A 14,307-nucleotide genomic window follows, 5' to 3' on the forward strand; every position below is an offset into this window, starting at 1 on the left:
TATTTTGTATATATACATGATGGGCATGCGTAAATGCCAGATTGTTCACTCTAACAAACTTGTAACTATTCCTTTATTCTCTCTAACAAACTTGTAACTATCCCTTTACAACTCAGCAAAACCGTTTTACTTATTTAATAATCTTCCCGCCAACATAACTTATCTAATCTCTACAATATCCCATGTTACATTTTTCCTGATGGATATAATTCGTGTCTCTCCACCCATATACCTAAGCTTTCCATCATTTGGCCTTGGTAATATCCTGCCCCCGAAACTGCATAAGAATTTCATTTTTTCTGAAACCGCTATTTCACAAGGATGATATGACAGAGGGGACTCCATCACATATTTATGCGGAGTGATTGAGCACACATTAACTCGATCAGATTTCACTTCATTAGTATAGTTTTGTCCACTGGGACTATATTCCCGTTGACATCTGCTTAGATGATCGGGATAAACCCTGTTCTCAACTTCAGCGGCACATCCTGGCCTGGGAAAAAAATCTAAAGCATTACATTTATAGTCGTTTCTAAGAATCCCATGAATGCTGGAAAGATCCTCATAAACCATCTGATGGTTCTGGTTATAATTAGACACTATTTCTGTTAGCTTGTTTTGATCTGCCACCCTTCTTAGAGAATATGATCACGTAAAAACTCAGTAGAAAATTCCTCACCTGTCAGTACACAAATATTATTTACATTTCCATCTTCAGAAGCTCCAATATGAGATAAAACCTTGGTTATATCTCCATAGAAATGCTGGCCTGAGCTATTAGGAGTCCCCCTTATCATGGTATCAACTAATATATAAATAATCATATGAACATTCACTAAATTGCCGCCCTTGTTTCCTCAAAATACTTACATCACTTATACAAACGCTTCTTCAATGGGACCAGGTAATACTCCTAATCAACCCCAAAACTAGTCTTTTCCTGCAACTCCATGGCATCCAAAGCTTATTTTCATGATGACAACTTGATTGTCACCAAAGAATGGAAAAAGTTCAGTACCACATACAATTGCGTTGTTGCTTAACGCACACAAATTTCCCTATCTTCACTACAAAATTCAATCAGCAAATCACTTCATCGTACTTGATGATACACGTCCTTATCTAACTCCAGAATTCATATACAAATATACACACAAAATCACAATCACACAAAAGAGATGCAATTCATGACCGTCGTTGATCCCACAATGATCTAATATGCGTTTCACAATCTTCCATCAAACAGTATATCGCTGGAGTCTCATAGGGAAACTTAAGATTAAATAAAAGGGTCCAGCTGTTCAAAAATTTACAAAATTTCAATTAATGAACCAGCTCATAAAATACCCAAAAGAATCAAAATATATTCATAACTCAAATACAAGTTTCACAAAACAAGAATGGATCGGAGGCCATTGAATGTCTTGCTCAAGGAACGCACTCTAAGGATGAATAAAATAATATTGTTCGTTATCATTACATAAAGCAGAAAACAAATAATGGACATAAAATAAAACAAAATTAAGTTGTTCTTCTTCAATAACATGAACGTACAGAGACAGATAATGAAAATTGAATTACGTAAAAATGACAGGAATAGCAAAATGGGTACCCGCTTGGTTTTTGAGATTTGCAGTTTCACGTAGAGATTTAGCTCAAACATTGTTGTTTAGAGTTGATAGACGAAAGCCAAAAAAGACAAAAATGGAGTTTGAATTTCAGTTTCGTTTAACAGTCGTGGATTTTGATGGGGAGAGAGAGAAGCCGTTGCATGAGGCTCGGAAACAGAGAGCGCACGCTTAAAATAACGCGGCTAAGCTTGTAAGTTGGCAAAAATGGGAGGGGGCCCTAACTGCAAACTAATTCATGAAAGGAACTGAAAGGAAAATTATGGCATATTCAATTGGTTATTATTATTATTCATAACTATTTTTATCATTTAAATAGGAAAATTATGAAATATGTGTAGTTAATTTTTAATGTATCATATATTCAAGAGATTTCAATTATCTGTTGAATCATGAAACCTGAATCTCATGCGAGAGAGAGGCATGCTGGTATGTGGTCCCTAATAAAAATAAATAAATAACTTAAATTATAGATTTCAAAAATCCTTTTCTTTCCCCAAAGCCTTGGTATCCGCAAGGGGCCCTTGAGGCAATGGGTCAACATCTGAGGAAGGACAATTGGCAGCGAAAAGCCATACGTTATGGCCTAAAACCCTCAAAGATCTTGGACTTATGGAAATCAAGTCATTGGCTGGCTAAGGACGATGACACAACAAGATTTACCTGTATAAATAAATGGCAAGTTCTCAATTCCCAATTCTCAATCAAAGTTGTCGCTGCAATATCTGGTGCTAGTTTTGTTGTTGGGGGAAGCACAAAATACTCAGAGATTTCCAGTTCCAGTTCCAATTTCCCTCTTGATGATTTCGACGACTTTCTATTGATCGAAATTCTACAGCGACCCCAAATTCCTTTAATCGCAATTCGCTGCAAAACGGTGTCGAAGCGTTGGTGCTGTTTAATCTCCGCTAACTATTCTTCATAACTCAACATAGCAAGAATCTTGACATAGACCATGAGAATCCTTCTACTATAAATTTACCTGTAATCGTTATGTGTGATGCAAAGTAGATTTTCTTATTGAGCTTGCCTCTACTTTATTAGTGCAGGAAACGATTGAACGTGTGAAGTCTTGTCAAATTATTTATAGAAAGAAAGAACAGAGTACAAAGTCTGCGTCAGAGAAAGTAGAAGCAGTGCAAGAGCAGCTAAAAATGAAATAAAAGCCAATGGACTGTTGCAGTAACTGCGCTTCAATTTTGCCATCCTTACATTCCAATGCCTGCTGCAATACAAGTTCACATTATTGAATACTTCCGAATAATAGAAGTTAGAACTAGAGATGACAATAGAGTCGCCAAGTCTGTTGAACAGGGTAGCAATTGCCTGGTCATCACCTAGCCAATTGTTAATAATTCCTTGCCGACGAAGTAACTCAACATCCTTTGGAGAGTTGATAAGGCAATCCATGATTTTGATATAATCAGTGACGTAAGTTGAATTTATCTCATGGTAACACTGCTCGTAGGCAAAGAGATTGCGAAAGAATGACTCTGTTGAATCTTCGATTATCAAGGTTGGGATTCGCATTGTTCCACCTTTGAACTTTATATGAAACAGGCTACATCCTTCGATATTTCTGAACTTGATTCCGGCCTCCTGGAGCTCTGTAGCGCAACGAATGAACCCCCATTTCTTCTTCTTCTTCTTCTTCTTCAAGTTCCTATAAGAATCAATTCCTGCAGGCGAGGGAAGCCGATTATCATGTATAAAGCCAAGCAAGTGTTTAATTTCATGGATGGGGTATACATCATCCCTTGCATACCCAATCCTGGTAAAGTCGAGCGGAAAAATTCCTGGGTCATGTAAATCATGTTGCCTCGGTTTGGCATCAGAGTCATGCTAAACAACTCCAAAATAACAAAAAATGGAAGCTGGTTTTCCAGCAACAGCATATCACGTTTCAGGTACTCAAGATCCAACCCACTTTAAAAATAAGATCATTCTTTTCCCTCAAACTTGACAATGCAAAGTTGCGAATTAGCTCGACAATGAAGCAACCATTAAGCAGCATCATTTCTACGAAGTCATCTGTATCAAGACTTATGTGTTCGTCATAGCATTTGCGAACTTTTTGTTCTAACATGCCCATAGCCGTAACATATCTAGTCACATTATCTTCATTTCTTCGATGAATAAGCAATTGCAGATACCGAATTTTGTTCTCTTCCATATCCTTCAAGCTAGCCTTGCCAAGGTGATAAGGACCATTTCGTAGTAACTGCGGATCGTAGGCCTTTTCATTTACTTTCCGTAGTTGATCATGAACTTTGAAGATAAAGCAGCTAGATGGTTTAGGGGATCGGCGAAGAAGCTTTTCACCAATACGAATGGACACACGGTGAGCTCTTTCATCATCCATCAGGTTCCCTCCACACACATTTATCAATATACCCTGTTAGTCGTGAGTCGTATTCAAAGACATTGAAGTGAACTTACTGGGGAAATTAAATGGAAAGAAGACGTAATGCCTATGGAATTGGAAGCCAATTCCTAAGCTGGAATACCCATTTTCTAGAACACAACAAATTGTATCATTGCGAGAGATTGGAGAAATCGCGGAAATTTCTTGCGATTACCTGATGTTGAAACGTATACATAAATGCACAATGTAATTCTGTCTCCGCTGGCACTAAGCTTCGGCCTAGAAATTAACCATATCTGCAAGCAAATATCATTTACTATTTGTTTTGGACTTTTTTTTTTTTCTGTTGTGGATTTATGTTTATTAAATTTAAAATCTTAATTTAATTAGAATTTTATTTCCTTTAAACGGACAATTTGACTTTAATGACACCCACTTAAGCTGCTGTGAAAATGAAGAGCACATGAGAAAGTCAAATTTAGGAAAGCCCTAAGCAATGGTATGCAACTGTGCATCCTTGAAGAGTTCAGATGCAAGGCATGGCAAGAGGTAAGTCAAGGGAAGAGATTCTAGAAAAGAAAGAAATCCATAAGCAGCGGTGGAGCTGGACTTTTTTTTTTTTTTTTTTTGGGGGTCATTGTATAATTCTTACATTGAATAAAATTTTAGAGATTATGATTCATAATAATATTAATAAATTTAAATTTTATTTACTATAATAATAAAAATTGAAATTAATTTTATTTGGGAAGTCTGCATAGTTTTTTATTCAATAAAACTTTTCTTATATATTTTAAGTTATATTTTTTAGAACGAAAAAATGTACAAATAGAGAAAAAAAAATAGTAAAACTTCATATAATTAGAATAAAAATAATAAGAACAAAATATTAATTAACATATTAATCTTATTTATTTTATGTATTTACTTAATTTTTACAAATAAATAATAATGAAAAAGATAAATGATTAATTTCTTTGAGAAGGGGCCAATAATACTAAAAATTATATATATATATAAAACTCAACTCAACCCAACTAAGCTTTTATCCAAAAAATTTGTGATCGCCTATATGGATTCGCTTTCTCCACTCATGTTGTACTACTTTTCTCCAAGTCAATTTACGTCTACCCTTTTTTTTTTCTTTCTATCCTCTAACCTAATGTGCTCTACTTGTCTAACTGGAGCCTCCGTATGTCTACGCTTCATATGATCAAACCACCTCAATCTCCCTTCTCTCAACTTATCTTCAATATGCACCACTCCTACCTTTTCTTTAATACTCTCATGGCGAATTATCTAGTCTAGTATGACCACTCATTCACCTTAACATTCTCATTTCTGCAACTCTTATCTTAGACGCATACGACTATATATATATATATATATATATATATATATATATATATATATATATATATATATATATATATATATATATATCGAGTAAAAAAATAATTTCAAATTGGGCGACAAAAGGAGGATAATTATAATTATAATAATAATATTAAAAAGAACAAAACAAAGCATTCACATAGAAAAACATTTGGCATCTTCTACCAATTCTCATCAATTCAGCATTGTGATCATTATCAATGCATATCCACCAACCCATGAAACAATCATCAAATGTAAAATGAGAACCTCCCACAAACGAAAATCAATTGTGGATTTCAGAAGCTCCTAGGCAATGAAACTAGATATAATAATACACCAGGCGCACTTAAATGATAACAGAACTAAGGAGCGAGGTTTGCTTTTCCAATGCATCCGAACAATGAATCTGCTACATAATTTGTGGAAATCCTAGAAACCATACACGTACAATAATCACCTATATGAATCTGGACGTTTTGGCCTGCTTTGAACAACAGCCTCTATCTTCTCCATCACAGCAGGAGTCAACAAGGGGATGACGTCAAAGGCTTTCATGTTCTCTTGAATCTGCAGGGCGGGAAACAACATTCAATAGGCTATGTCACAAACAGAGCCACAGGTCTCACAAATAGAGCTAAAAGTCAGTGCAAGGCCCAGGTGGCAGCTGTCCTTGAATTACAGCACACAAATGCTTACAGCCTTAAACAAATATCCAGAAAGTCATTTCATCCATGGCGCATTGAAATTTCTATACAAAATGGAAGAAGGAGATGGGGGGTTTGTTGAGGATGTGCAGAGGTAAAACACATTTAATGAACAAATTTGCACCCTTAAGCACATCATAAAAGCCTATTACAAAGGTTATGCATATCTACTACCTGTTTTCAATGAACAAAAAATTAGGGTCCAATACTTGTACAGCACCACTCATATATATTGGTTAAATATTTAAATTTAATTAAGCCATTAGGAAAATCCAAACTGTACTAAAAGGTACTTCAGATTACATGATACAGTAGTGAACTCTTTGTCTAAGGATCTGATACCTTAAGTCACTTCCCTTCCCCCTTTAATTCATGAAAAAGTTATGGAATTGAAACTAACCTGAGACTCCTTTGTAGCACCAGTAATAACTGATGACACATTTGGATTAGCAGCACACCATGCAATTGCAAGTTGAGATAAAGGCACACCCAGTTCGTCAGCAATTGGCTTCAGTCCGCTAACCTTTTTAAGAACATCATCAACCAGTGACCGGCTAGCAAGATTCTACAAAGCATAAAATATAGTTTAGAGTTGTATGCAAGGAAAAGACAAACACAATTATAGCTGAATTTTACTAATCAAGCACCAGAAAGTTTACTAAGATCTGCATGAAGAAATTATTTACATCCGAGCTGGACAATATAGATCATTGAAACCAAAAAGTATCTTTTTTTGTCACCTCCATCCAACCAAATTCACAAGTGCTAAGGCCTTCCATACAGGAAAAAATATCAGTTTTATCATGTAGATGCCCAGAACAATTCATAGAATATTAAAACTCACAAAGTAAAATCCATCAAGGACAAATGACCATGGACTCTCCATGCCTTTGCAAAGGAAATTGGAATACGCATCAATATAGCATTTTTACTTTTTTAGAAGTTCAGCCTATGTCCAATAACCCAAAAATGGAAAACCAAACAATTAAGAGAAGAATGAAGTCAATTATCAATGAGGAGAACTGCAAAACTAAAACTAGTGGAGATAGAAATTTAGTTAAAAAAGTCAGAGTTGATAGTCGATAAGACCATAAAATAACTGGAAATTCAGCCATCATAAACATAAATAGAAACAAGTCTTACTTTGTAATTTTCCAGTGCAAACCGGCTATCAGAAGGTATAGTTCCCTTGTTGTACTTTCCAGTAAGCACCCCAGATGCAAGTGGACTCCATGTGGTGAGACCCAGGCCATAGTTGGTGTACAGAGGGAGGTACTCTGACTCAACCTGTATCCATACAAGATACAAGTAAATCATAAACCAAAAAGATCGAGACTTATAAATCTGACGTAGATATATAAAACAAAACCAAGTTCTTATGGTTAAACCCAGAGCTGAAAATTATTTCTTATTACCACTATAAAGGATACATAAATGAAGACGTGGCAATTGACAAGAAATTTCACTTATAAGGCAAATCAAGGAAAAATTGAAGAGAGAATGTTTATAAATTACCTATTTGTCTAGAAATAAAGAATAACTGTAACTAATACCAAAATTTGGCCATTTCATCTCATTGCAAAACATGTTCCAAATAATGACATAAAAAGTCACTTCCCTTGGAAAGTTCAAAGTTGTATATTTTTCCAAGGGAATCTAAAGATTCATCAGCGACAAGATCCAAAACCGCCAGAAGCTTTCAAAGAGTAGGCAGCTCCTGAAGCTTACATGATTTGTTTGGCACTGCAGTTGCAACTGCTTCGTTAAAAACCAACCACAACTGCAATGTCAACACCCCTCAAACATCCTTTTTTTTTTCTTTTTTTCCTTTGCCGCTGCTGCTTTTTTATTTGAACTATCAATGACAAATCTGCACCATCCCCAGAATTTTCTTTCTCAAGGGAATATTTTGCATCCAACCTTAGGCCTAAAGTGGTAGGTGAAATAGACATAAAACTTTCAACTAAAAAACCAAAAACCACTATCAGAACCTTTTATTCTAGACCAACATAGTATATATAATTATAAAGAACCTTTATAAAAGACCAAAAAGGAGGGGTTTCAAGTGTTTTAATATATGAAATAGAAAATGAATTGCTGCTCAAAGCAACTGTGCCTTCAGAAAAAATGCCATCCCATATTTCTCATATCCCAAAACACAATTCCTTGCTACTTCAGGTGAATTCATTGAATTTGGAAATTCTTCAGGAGGAATGTGTTTGGCTAATTTCTTCCAAAAGAGAACCATAAGAACAGCCAAACAAACTATTCATATCAAGTGCAGGTGCAGCTAAAACGATCTTTGCATATAGAATAGAAGACAAGCTAAGTTAACCTAAAAAACTCCTTAACCCATTTCCTTCAAACAGAAAAAAATACTAATATGTGAGAACTGTATGAAAGACATTTTTCAGTACCAAAAACAAAAATCAAATGTTTAAATTTTGAATGTAAAGAAAAATCCTTCACCTTGTGTCTGGAGAGTAAATTATACTCTGGCTGCTCCACAATGGGCCCCACCAAGTCCAATCTTTCTGCAATGCCCCATGCTTCAGTGATCTGCTGTGCTGACCACTCACTAGTCCCCCAATAAAATGCCCAACCCTTATCAATCACATAATTCATTGCCCTTACTGTTTCTTCAATTGGTGTTGAGGAGTCTGGCCTACGACAGCAAATCACATTCACATGATGCTACAACATCAGACTCAGACCTCTTCAACGAAACTTTAGGATTTTTACTCAACAGGTACAGCAAAAAGTAGCAACGATGATAATCAATCATATAGAAAAACAAAATTATAAGTAGCCATATGTAACAACTATAAACAAGCGACAAGAACTACAAAGATTGCTATTGACTTCTGCAGTTCTGCCAGTAAATTATATCTGCAAAATCACAAACTACATATCATATATATTTACGAGCTCAGAAAACCATGTCAGAGAAGCATTCAAAACAAAGAACTTGTCACATGTGCAGAAATAAACAAGGACAACACAAAAATCAGAAATAAGATCCACTAGTGACAGGTCCACATCAAATCACCTCCATACATATATATTCAGAAAAGCCTTCAAACCAACCAATTACTCCTAGTTACTAATGGATAACCAAAAAAATCCAAACGACCCCTGACACCACAAACGGTAATCAATAACAAACACCTTATAAACCAAACAAATTTCTTCGTATCTACTCCTAGTTAAAGCCGAAAAATCGCCAACCCAAATTCACATTAACATAATACAACAAACAATTGCCTCCAAAATGAACCAATCAAGACTCCGCAGAAGGAGTCAAAGGACAAGAAATCACAGATCATCGACTAAACATGTATACAAATACAAATACAAATATAAGCTAACAGGCAGGAAAAAAAGATCTACTGATATTTGACGGTACATCAATATAATACTCAAAGAGGTGAACAAAGGGCATAATTATAACTTGTAAGAAGAAAGCGAAGAGTAGGGAAAAAGATAAAATAAAAAAGCCCAAAGAAACAATTTTTTTGGCTCACCGGTGACAGTAAATCAAATCAACATAATCCATATCCAGCCTCTTGAGCGAAGCTTTGGTGCCTTCTACAATATGTTTCCTGGACAAGCCCCTATCGTTAGGACCGGAACCTCCCCAGAAGATCTTAGTAGAGACAACAATATCAGAGCGCTTCCATCCAAGCTCACGGATCGCTTGACCCATGATCTCCTCGGCCCTTCCATTGGCATAAACCTCAGCGTTATCAAAGAAGTTAACACCGTGGTCACGGCAGCACTGCAAGAGGGACTTGGCCTCCTTGACGTCGAGCTGATTGCCGAAGCTGACCCAGGAGCCATAAGAGAGCTGGCTGACCTTGAGGCCTGAGCGACCGAGGTTATTGTAATGCATTTTGGGGGTAGGTAGAGATAGATGGGGATGGACTAATCGGTGACTGTGAGGGATGTTAACAAAAATGAAGGCAGTTTGGTGTGTAGACTCCGTAGAGATGAAACAGCGGAGTTCAAAGTGAGGCTGAAGAGAAATGTTTGTGTGTTGTTGGTTTATGTGGAGCTCGGTTTAATCAGCACGTGGATTGGTGCTGTGATCTTTTTGGGACAATTGGTCTTTAGCTTTACCTATTAGAATCCGACTGCGAGTCCGAGCAAAAATAATAATAATAATAATAACAATAACGATTATGATGATGATGTCTTGCAACCAAACGAACATAGCAATTGGCGAGAAAATGAATCCCTAATTCCAGTGTATTAATTAAAATTGTAATTTGACGTAAACAAATAGCAAAAGCAAGTGGTAGATGTGACTCTAAAATCGAAATCAAAATCAAATTCAAATTGCTTTCATTTGGCTAAAAGTGATATTTGACCGTATAAAAGTGCAAGACAAAGAAAAAGTCTAATACGCCACGTTTGCTGCTCTGATAAGACGCACACCTGGAAAATATATATATATATAAATAAATTTAATAACTTTTAAATTAAATATTTATGTTAAAATTATACACTCATTAATATTATTATACTCATCATTTTATTGCAGGTAAAAAAATAAAAATTTTCGTTTAAGTTAATAAAAAATTATGGGTAACCATGTCATTTGTCAGTCACAGATTGAACATTTCTCTGTCAAGTTATGGAGTCATTTTCAATATACATCTACAAATGGTGGTTAAATAGTTATTTAGTGAAGGTTTAGAAATAATTCTTTCGCTATTAAGCTGACTAGACGGTGATTTTGTTTGTTTAGCAATTTTGTTCACAGGGTGAAGCATAAAGGGACGAAATAACAAGGTACAAATCCATTAAAACGATGGGAACTAACAAGGTTTACTTATAAGATTTCAGTAAATTAATAAAGACAAGAAGAGAAAATCAACAAAAATAAGAAGCCATTCAAGAACACCATGATGCCTCCTATAAAACTTCTCAACATATCATCATATAGGATTATTATATTTCTTGTTTGAGAGTTGGTGCTAATATTTATAATACAGCACCAAAGACTCATGTGGAAACATGGAAGAGTCTGTAAATCACAATTAAACAAACATGAGAATTAAAAATAAGACAGATTAGCGTCTTTAATTTCCAATAACTGAGAGCTGTAAATAGGATAACTGGGGTACAGGAGTCAAGATTATATGATTCTAAACGTTGACATGATGAGAAACCAAAGAAACAAGCTTTAATTGCTAGACTAGACTAGACTAGGACAAAGGGACAGGCCCTAATAGCAGTAATAAATTCTGAAATGTTTATCATACGATGGATTCAATGATCTTAATTTGATTTTGTGTAGATGCGGATACCAAAAGCCAAACCCAATACAGCAAGGGGAACCAGGAATTGCAGGAGCTTGATAATGAACTCAGAGGTCTTATCCTGATTGTAGTGACGCTGCTTAGGAGGATTATATGCAGCCTTCTTAGGGATGGTTAAGGGATCAATCTCTCCAACATAGTATTTATCCATCATTTCTCTAGCACTCGTGCTATGACCCACATCCTCAAAATCATCAGTTGCATCTTTCCCTGCAAAACAGGTACTAAATTGTGTCATATTCTGAAGTGTCTTGATAAAGCGATAGACTCGATCTTATTCATAATTTGCTTCAAAGGGTCATTGCTGAGACTGCACCTGTAGCAGACAACAAAACCTCGTCACCACCAGGATGGTCTTCCAAAAAATTTGTCACGTCATAAACCTGTTTCAACAAATCAAAAAGGCTCAGAAGAAGTAAAACTTTTTTTTTTTTTTTATGAACCCTGAAGTATCATTAGTTGCAAAACTAATGGGCCTATAAAATTTATTTCAAAGTTAGCATTATTTCTTCAACATTAAATAGCTTGTGACGAGAAGTTTGGATCCATGGAAAAAGAAGAAAGCTTTCCCATTGCTTGGCCTGAAAGATACATGATCATGAAATAGGGATTGCAATGAATGGATAGTAAAGTTATTGGACACCAAACTTATGTTATTTGCTGAAATACAGAAAATTAAAAGAAATCATGACAAGAAAAAAACTAGATATCCAACCAAAAACAATTGATGGTTTCATCACAAAACTTTTTGTTCCCAACAATCAACAATTAAAAAGATATTTGATATCTAAAAGTGAGGCCTAATATTCTCATAAAAAAGAAAAAGCCCCTTTGGTTAACTTTAGGAATCAAAAACCACTGATTTCCATAAGATGATATGGAAATCAAGAGTAAGCAAAAACCAATTATTAATCACTGATAAATCTATATTAAAGTCGTCACTCTGCTCCTTAATACCACCCACTCCTTTTTCTCCTATCACTCGAGACAATGGCTTTCTTTAAGTCCTTTTATTCTGCCCTAATTCTTACTAATCTCAATCACATTATCTGCCTGATTTATGATCTATCCTTAGCGTTCTGTTGTCTGTGCAATACATAAGATGATAATGGGGGAAAAAAGCTATAGAATTTACAACTCTTTGTGCACTGCTCCAACATTTGCCCACACCCCCACCCCGTTAGTTGGCCTGTAACCTAGAGTGCCTAGGTGTATAAGAGCAACAAAAAGAATAGGAGAAAAAAGACTAAGAATAGAAATTCACTGACATGAATAGAATTTTTCTTCCCCTTTCCCATTTTACAACTGTTTAATCATACAGCAGGATACAATCACGACTATGGATCACCACTATCTAAAGTCAGATCTTTAGCTGTTGGAACTTGGGTGAGTTCATTTGTTAGGGGACGCAGGCGTGTATCAAGTCAAGGGTCTCAAATTGACAAAGAAATTACAAATGAATTGCCATCAATGAAATTAACATGGATTCAGAATTGAGAAGAACTAACACAGCCAGAATTAGATTTTATGATAAAAGGAACATATAGTGATGAGTTTTAGCAGCGAAAGGCAACAAAAATCCTTCAGTAATCTGATTCTGAAAAGCTAAAAACATTTTACATCAATGGCAAAGCACTTGATTTCCCCTCTTTAATCAAATGACGTGTCAGAATATGCAACTCTCATACAATATGCAGAATTTCAAAATCTCTTTTGAACGCGTTTAGTTCCATTGCATGCTGCAATAATCAACTTGAAAGGAATATTAGAGGCTTTAAACGAAAGATACATAAGGAATATTCATAGATCACAGTACAAACAACGCAGAAAAGCCATTGTGAATAAAGCGGGATACAGAATTCGTAATAGACCCAATAGGTTGAAGTGGGAATCCCAAATAATCGAACAGGCCATACAGAAGAAATAATTAACAAGCATCAAGGACATGCAACAGAGGGCAAACAAGCCAAGATCAGCAAATTTAGCGAAAAGCCAATAGATGAACAAAAAAATATGCCCAGCACAAATGTATGTATCAAGTCAATCACAAGCAAAGCTATCATAATCTCAGATGGGTAATAATAATGATAAGTTCACCTTGCCGCCGATAATCAACCAACAGTCATTGGGATTGTTGTGCTCAGACACTTGAGCCAAGGTGAAAACTTTCCCTTCACCACCCATCTGATTTCTGTTCACTTTTCTTCAAAAGCGTGAAAGGTGTGCTTGATATCAAGAAAAAGATTCAATTTTTGAGGGATATAAGAAAATGGATCTGATGTTAAAAAGGAAAGAGTCTGACTGAGGACAGAGGAGTGACGGCAAACCAAAAAGGAGGCGGGGCCTGGGCTGCGGAGTGAAATGGAAGAAGGGTGGGCCGTGGACGTGTGGAGAGAGAGAGAGAGTAATTTAATAGGAGGGGTAAAGGTGATTAAATTGGAACTGGCTCTGGTCGGTGATGTGGGTGCACTAGATGCTGACTTTACTAAGCTGTTGAAGAATCCAAGATGTCTTATTGGAAACTAGTTGGTACCAGTAGATGCCTTCTTTCTCCAAGTACCATTATTACTAATCTGCTACGCTTTTTGCTTTTCTGCAGCACATTTTTCTTTTTATTTTGATTTCTCCTCTGGATCTCAACGATTAAGCGTGACAATTATTCTATTTAAATTTAAATTTATTTAATTTTTTAATATTTAAATTCATTTTAAATGAATTAAAATTTATCTTTAAATAATTGAATTTGTCCCAATTTTATTATTAATATAAAAAAAAATACTTAAATCCATTCAGTTTATATATTTTAATTTTTCACATAAAAAATTTTATTAAAAATTTATATTTAAAAAAAATAATTATTTAAATTTTATATAAAAATTTATAAATATTATTATAAAAATTATATA

At 35.3% G+C, this 14,307-nt stretch overlaps 2 protein-coding genes and 2 pseudogenes across 2 annotated transcripts; all 4 read right to left on the reverse strand.

Moving 5' to 3' along the window:
• LOC110654867 (uncharacterized) overlaps positions 1–800 on the reverse strand; it is a 39,850-nt pseudogene extending 39,050 nt beyond the window's left edge.
• A 1,901-nt stretch (positions 801–2,701) lies between these two features.
• Positions 2,702–4,240, reverse strand: LOC110654874 (UPF0481 protein At3g47200-like; annotated as a pseudogene).
• A 1,240-nt stretch (positions 4,241–5,480) lies between these two features.
• Positions 5,481–10,498, reverse strand: LOC110659387 (probable voltage-gated potassium channel subunit beta). Its single transcript, XM_021817307.2, has 5 exons — positions 9,602–10,498; positions 8,547–8,742; positions 7,221–7,364; positions 6,478–6,642; positions 5,481–5,940 (listed from the first exon to the last, which is right to left on the reverse strand). Exons 1-5 carry the CDS (start codon positions 9,967–9,969, stop codon positions 5,827–5,829), a joined length of 987 nt encoding a protein of 328 aa, XP_021672999.1. The 5' UTR covers positions 9,970–10,498; the 3' UTR covers positions 5,481–5,826.
• Positions 10,499–10,988: 490 nt separating this feature from the next.
• LOC110659388 (cytochrome b5) lies at positions 10,989–14,064 on the reverse strand. The gene is made up of 3 exons (XM_021817308.2): positions 13,499–14,064; positions 11,718–11,784; positions 10,989–11,611 (listed from the first exon to the last, which is right to left on the reverse strand). The coding sequence occupies exons 1-3, from the start codon at positions 13,583–13,585 to the stop codon at positions 11,361–11,363; spliced, it is 405 nt and encodes a 134-aa protein (XP_021673000.2). The 5' UTR covers positions 13,586–14,064; the 3' UTR covers positions 10,989–11,360.
• Between the last annotated feature and the right edge of the window lie 243 nt (positions 14,065–14,307).

This window comes from Hevea brasiliensis, chromosome 15 (assembly GCF_030052815.1).
Source record: "Hevea brasiliensis isolate MT/VB/25A 57/8 chromosome 15, ASM3005281v1, whole genome shotgun sequence".
Lineage (NCBI taxonomy): Eukaryota > Viridiplantae > Streptophyta > Magnoliopsida > Malpighiales > Euphorbiaceae > Hevea > Hevea brasiliensis.

Coding starts and splice junctions, on each gene's coding strand:
- LOC110659387 (XM_021817307.2), bottom strand. CDS start 9,969: ATGCATTACAATAACCTCGGTCGCTCAGGCCTCAAGGTCAGCCAGCTC. Junction 8,743..9,601: donor GATTTGATTTACTGTCACCG/GTGAGCCAAAAA, acceptor TTGCTGTCGTAG/GCCAGACTCCTCAACACCAA. Junction 7,365..8,546: donor ATTTACTCTCCAGACACAAG/GTGAAGGATTTT, acceptor GTATGGATACAG/GTTGAGTCAGAGTACCTCCC.
- LOC110659388 (XM_021817308.2), bottom strand. CDS start 13,585: ATGGGTGGTGAAGGGAAAGTTTTCACCTTGGCTCAAGTGTCTGAGCAC. Junction 11,785..13,498: donor GGTTGATTATCGGCGGCAAG/GTGAACTTATCA, acceptor TTGTTGAAACAG/GTTTATGACGTGACAAATTT. Junction 11,612..11,717: donor GGTTTTGTTGTCTGCTACAG/GTGCAGTCTCAG, acceptor CCTGTTTTGCAG/GGAAAGATGCAACTGATGAT.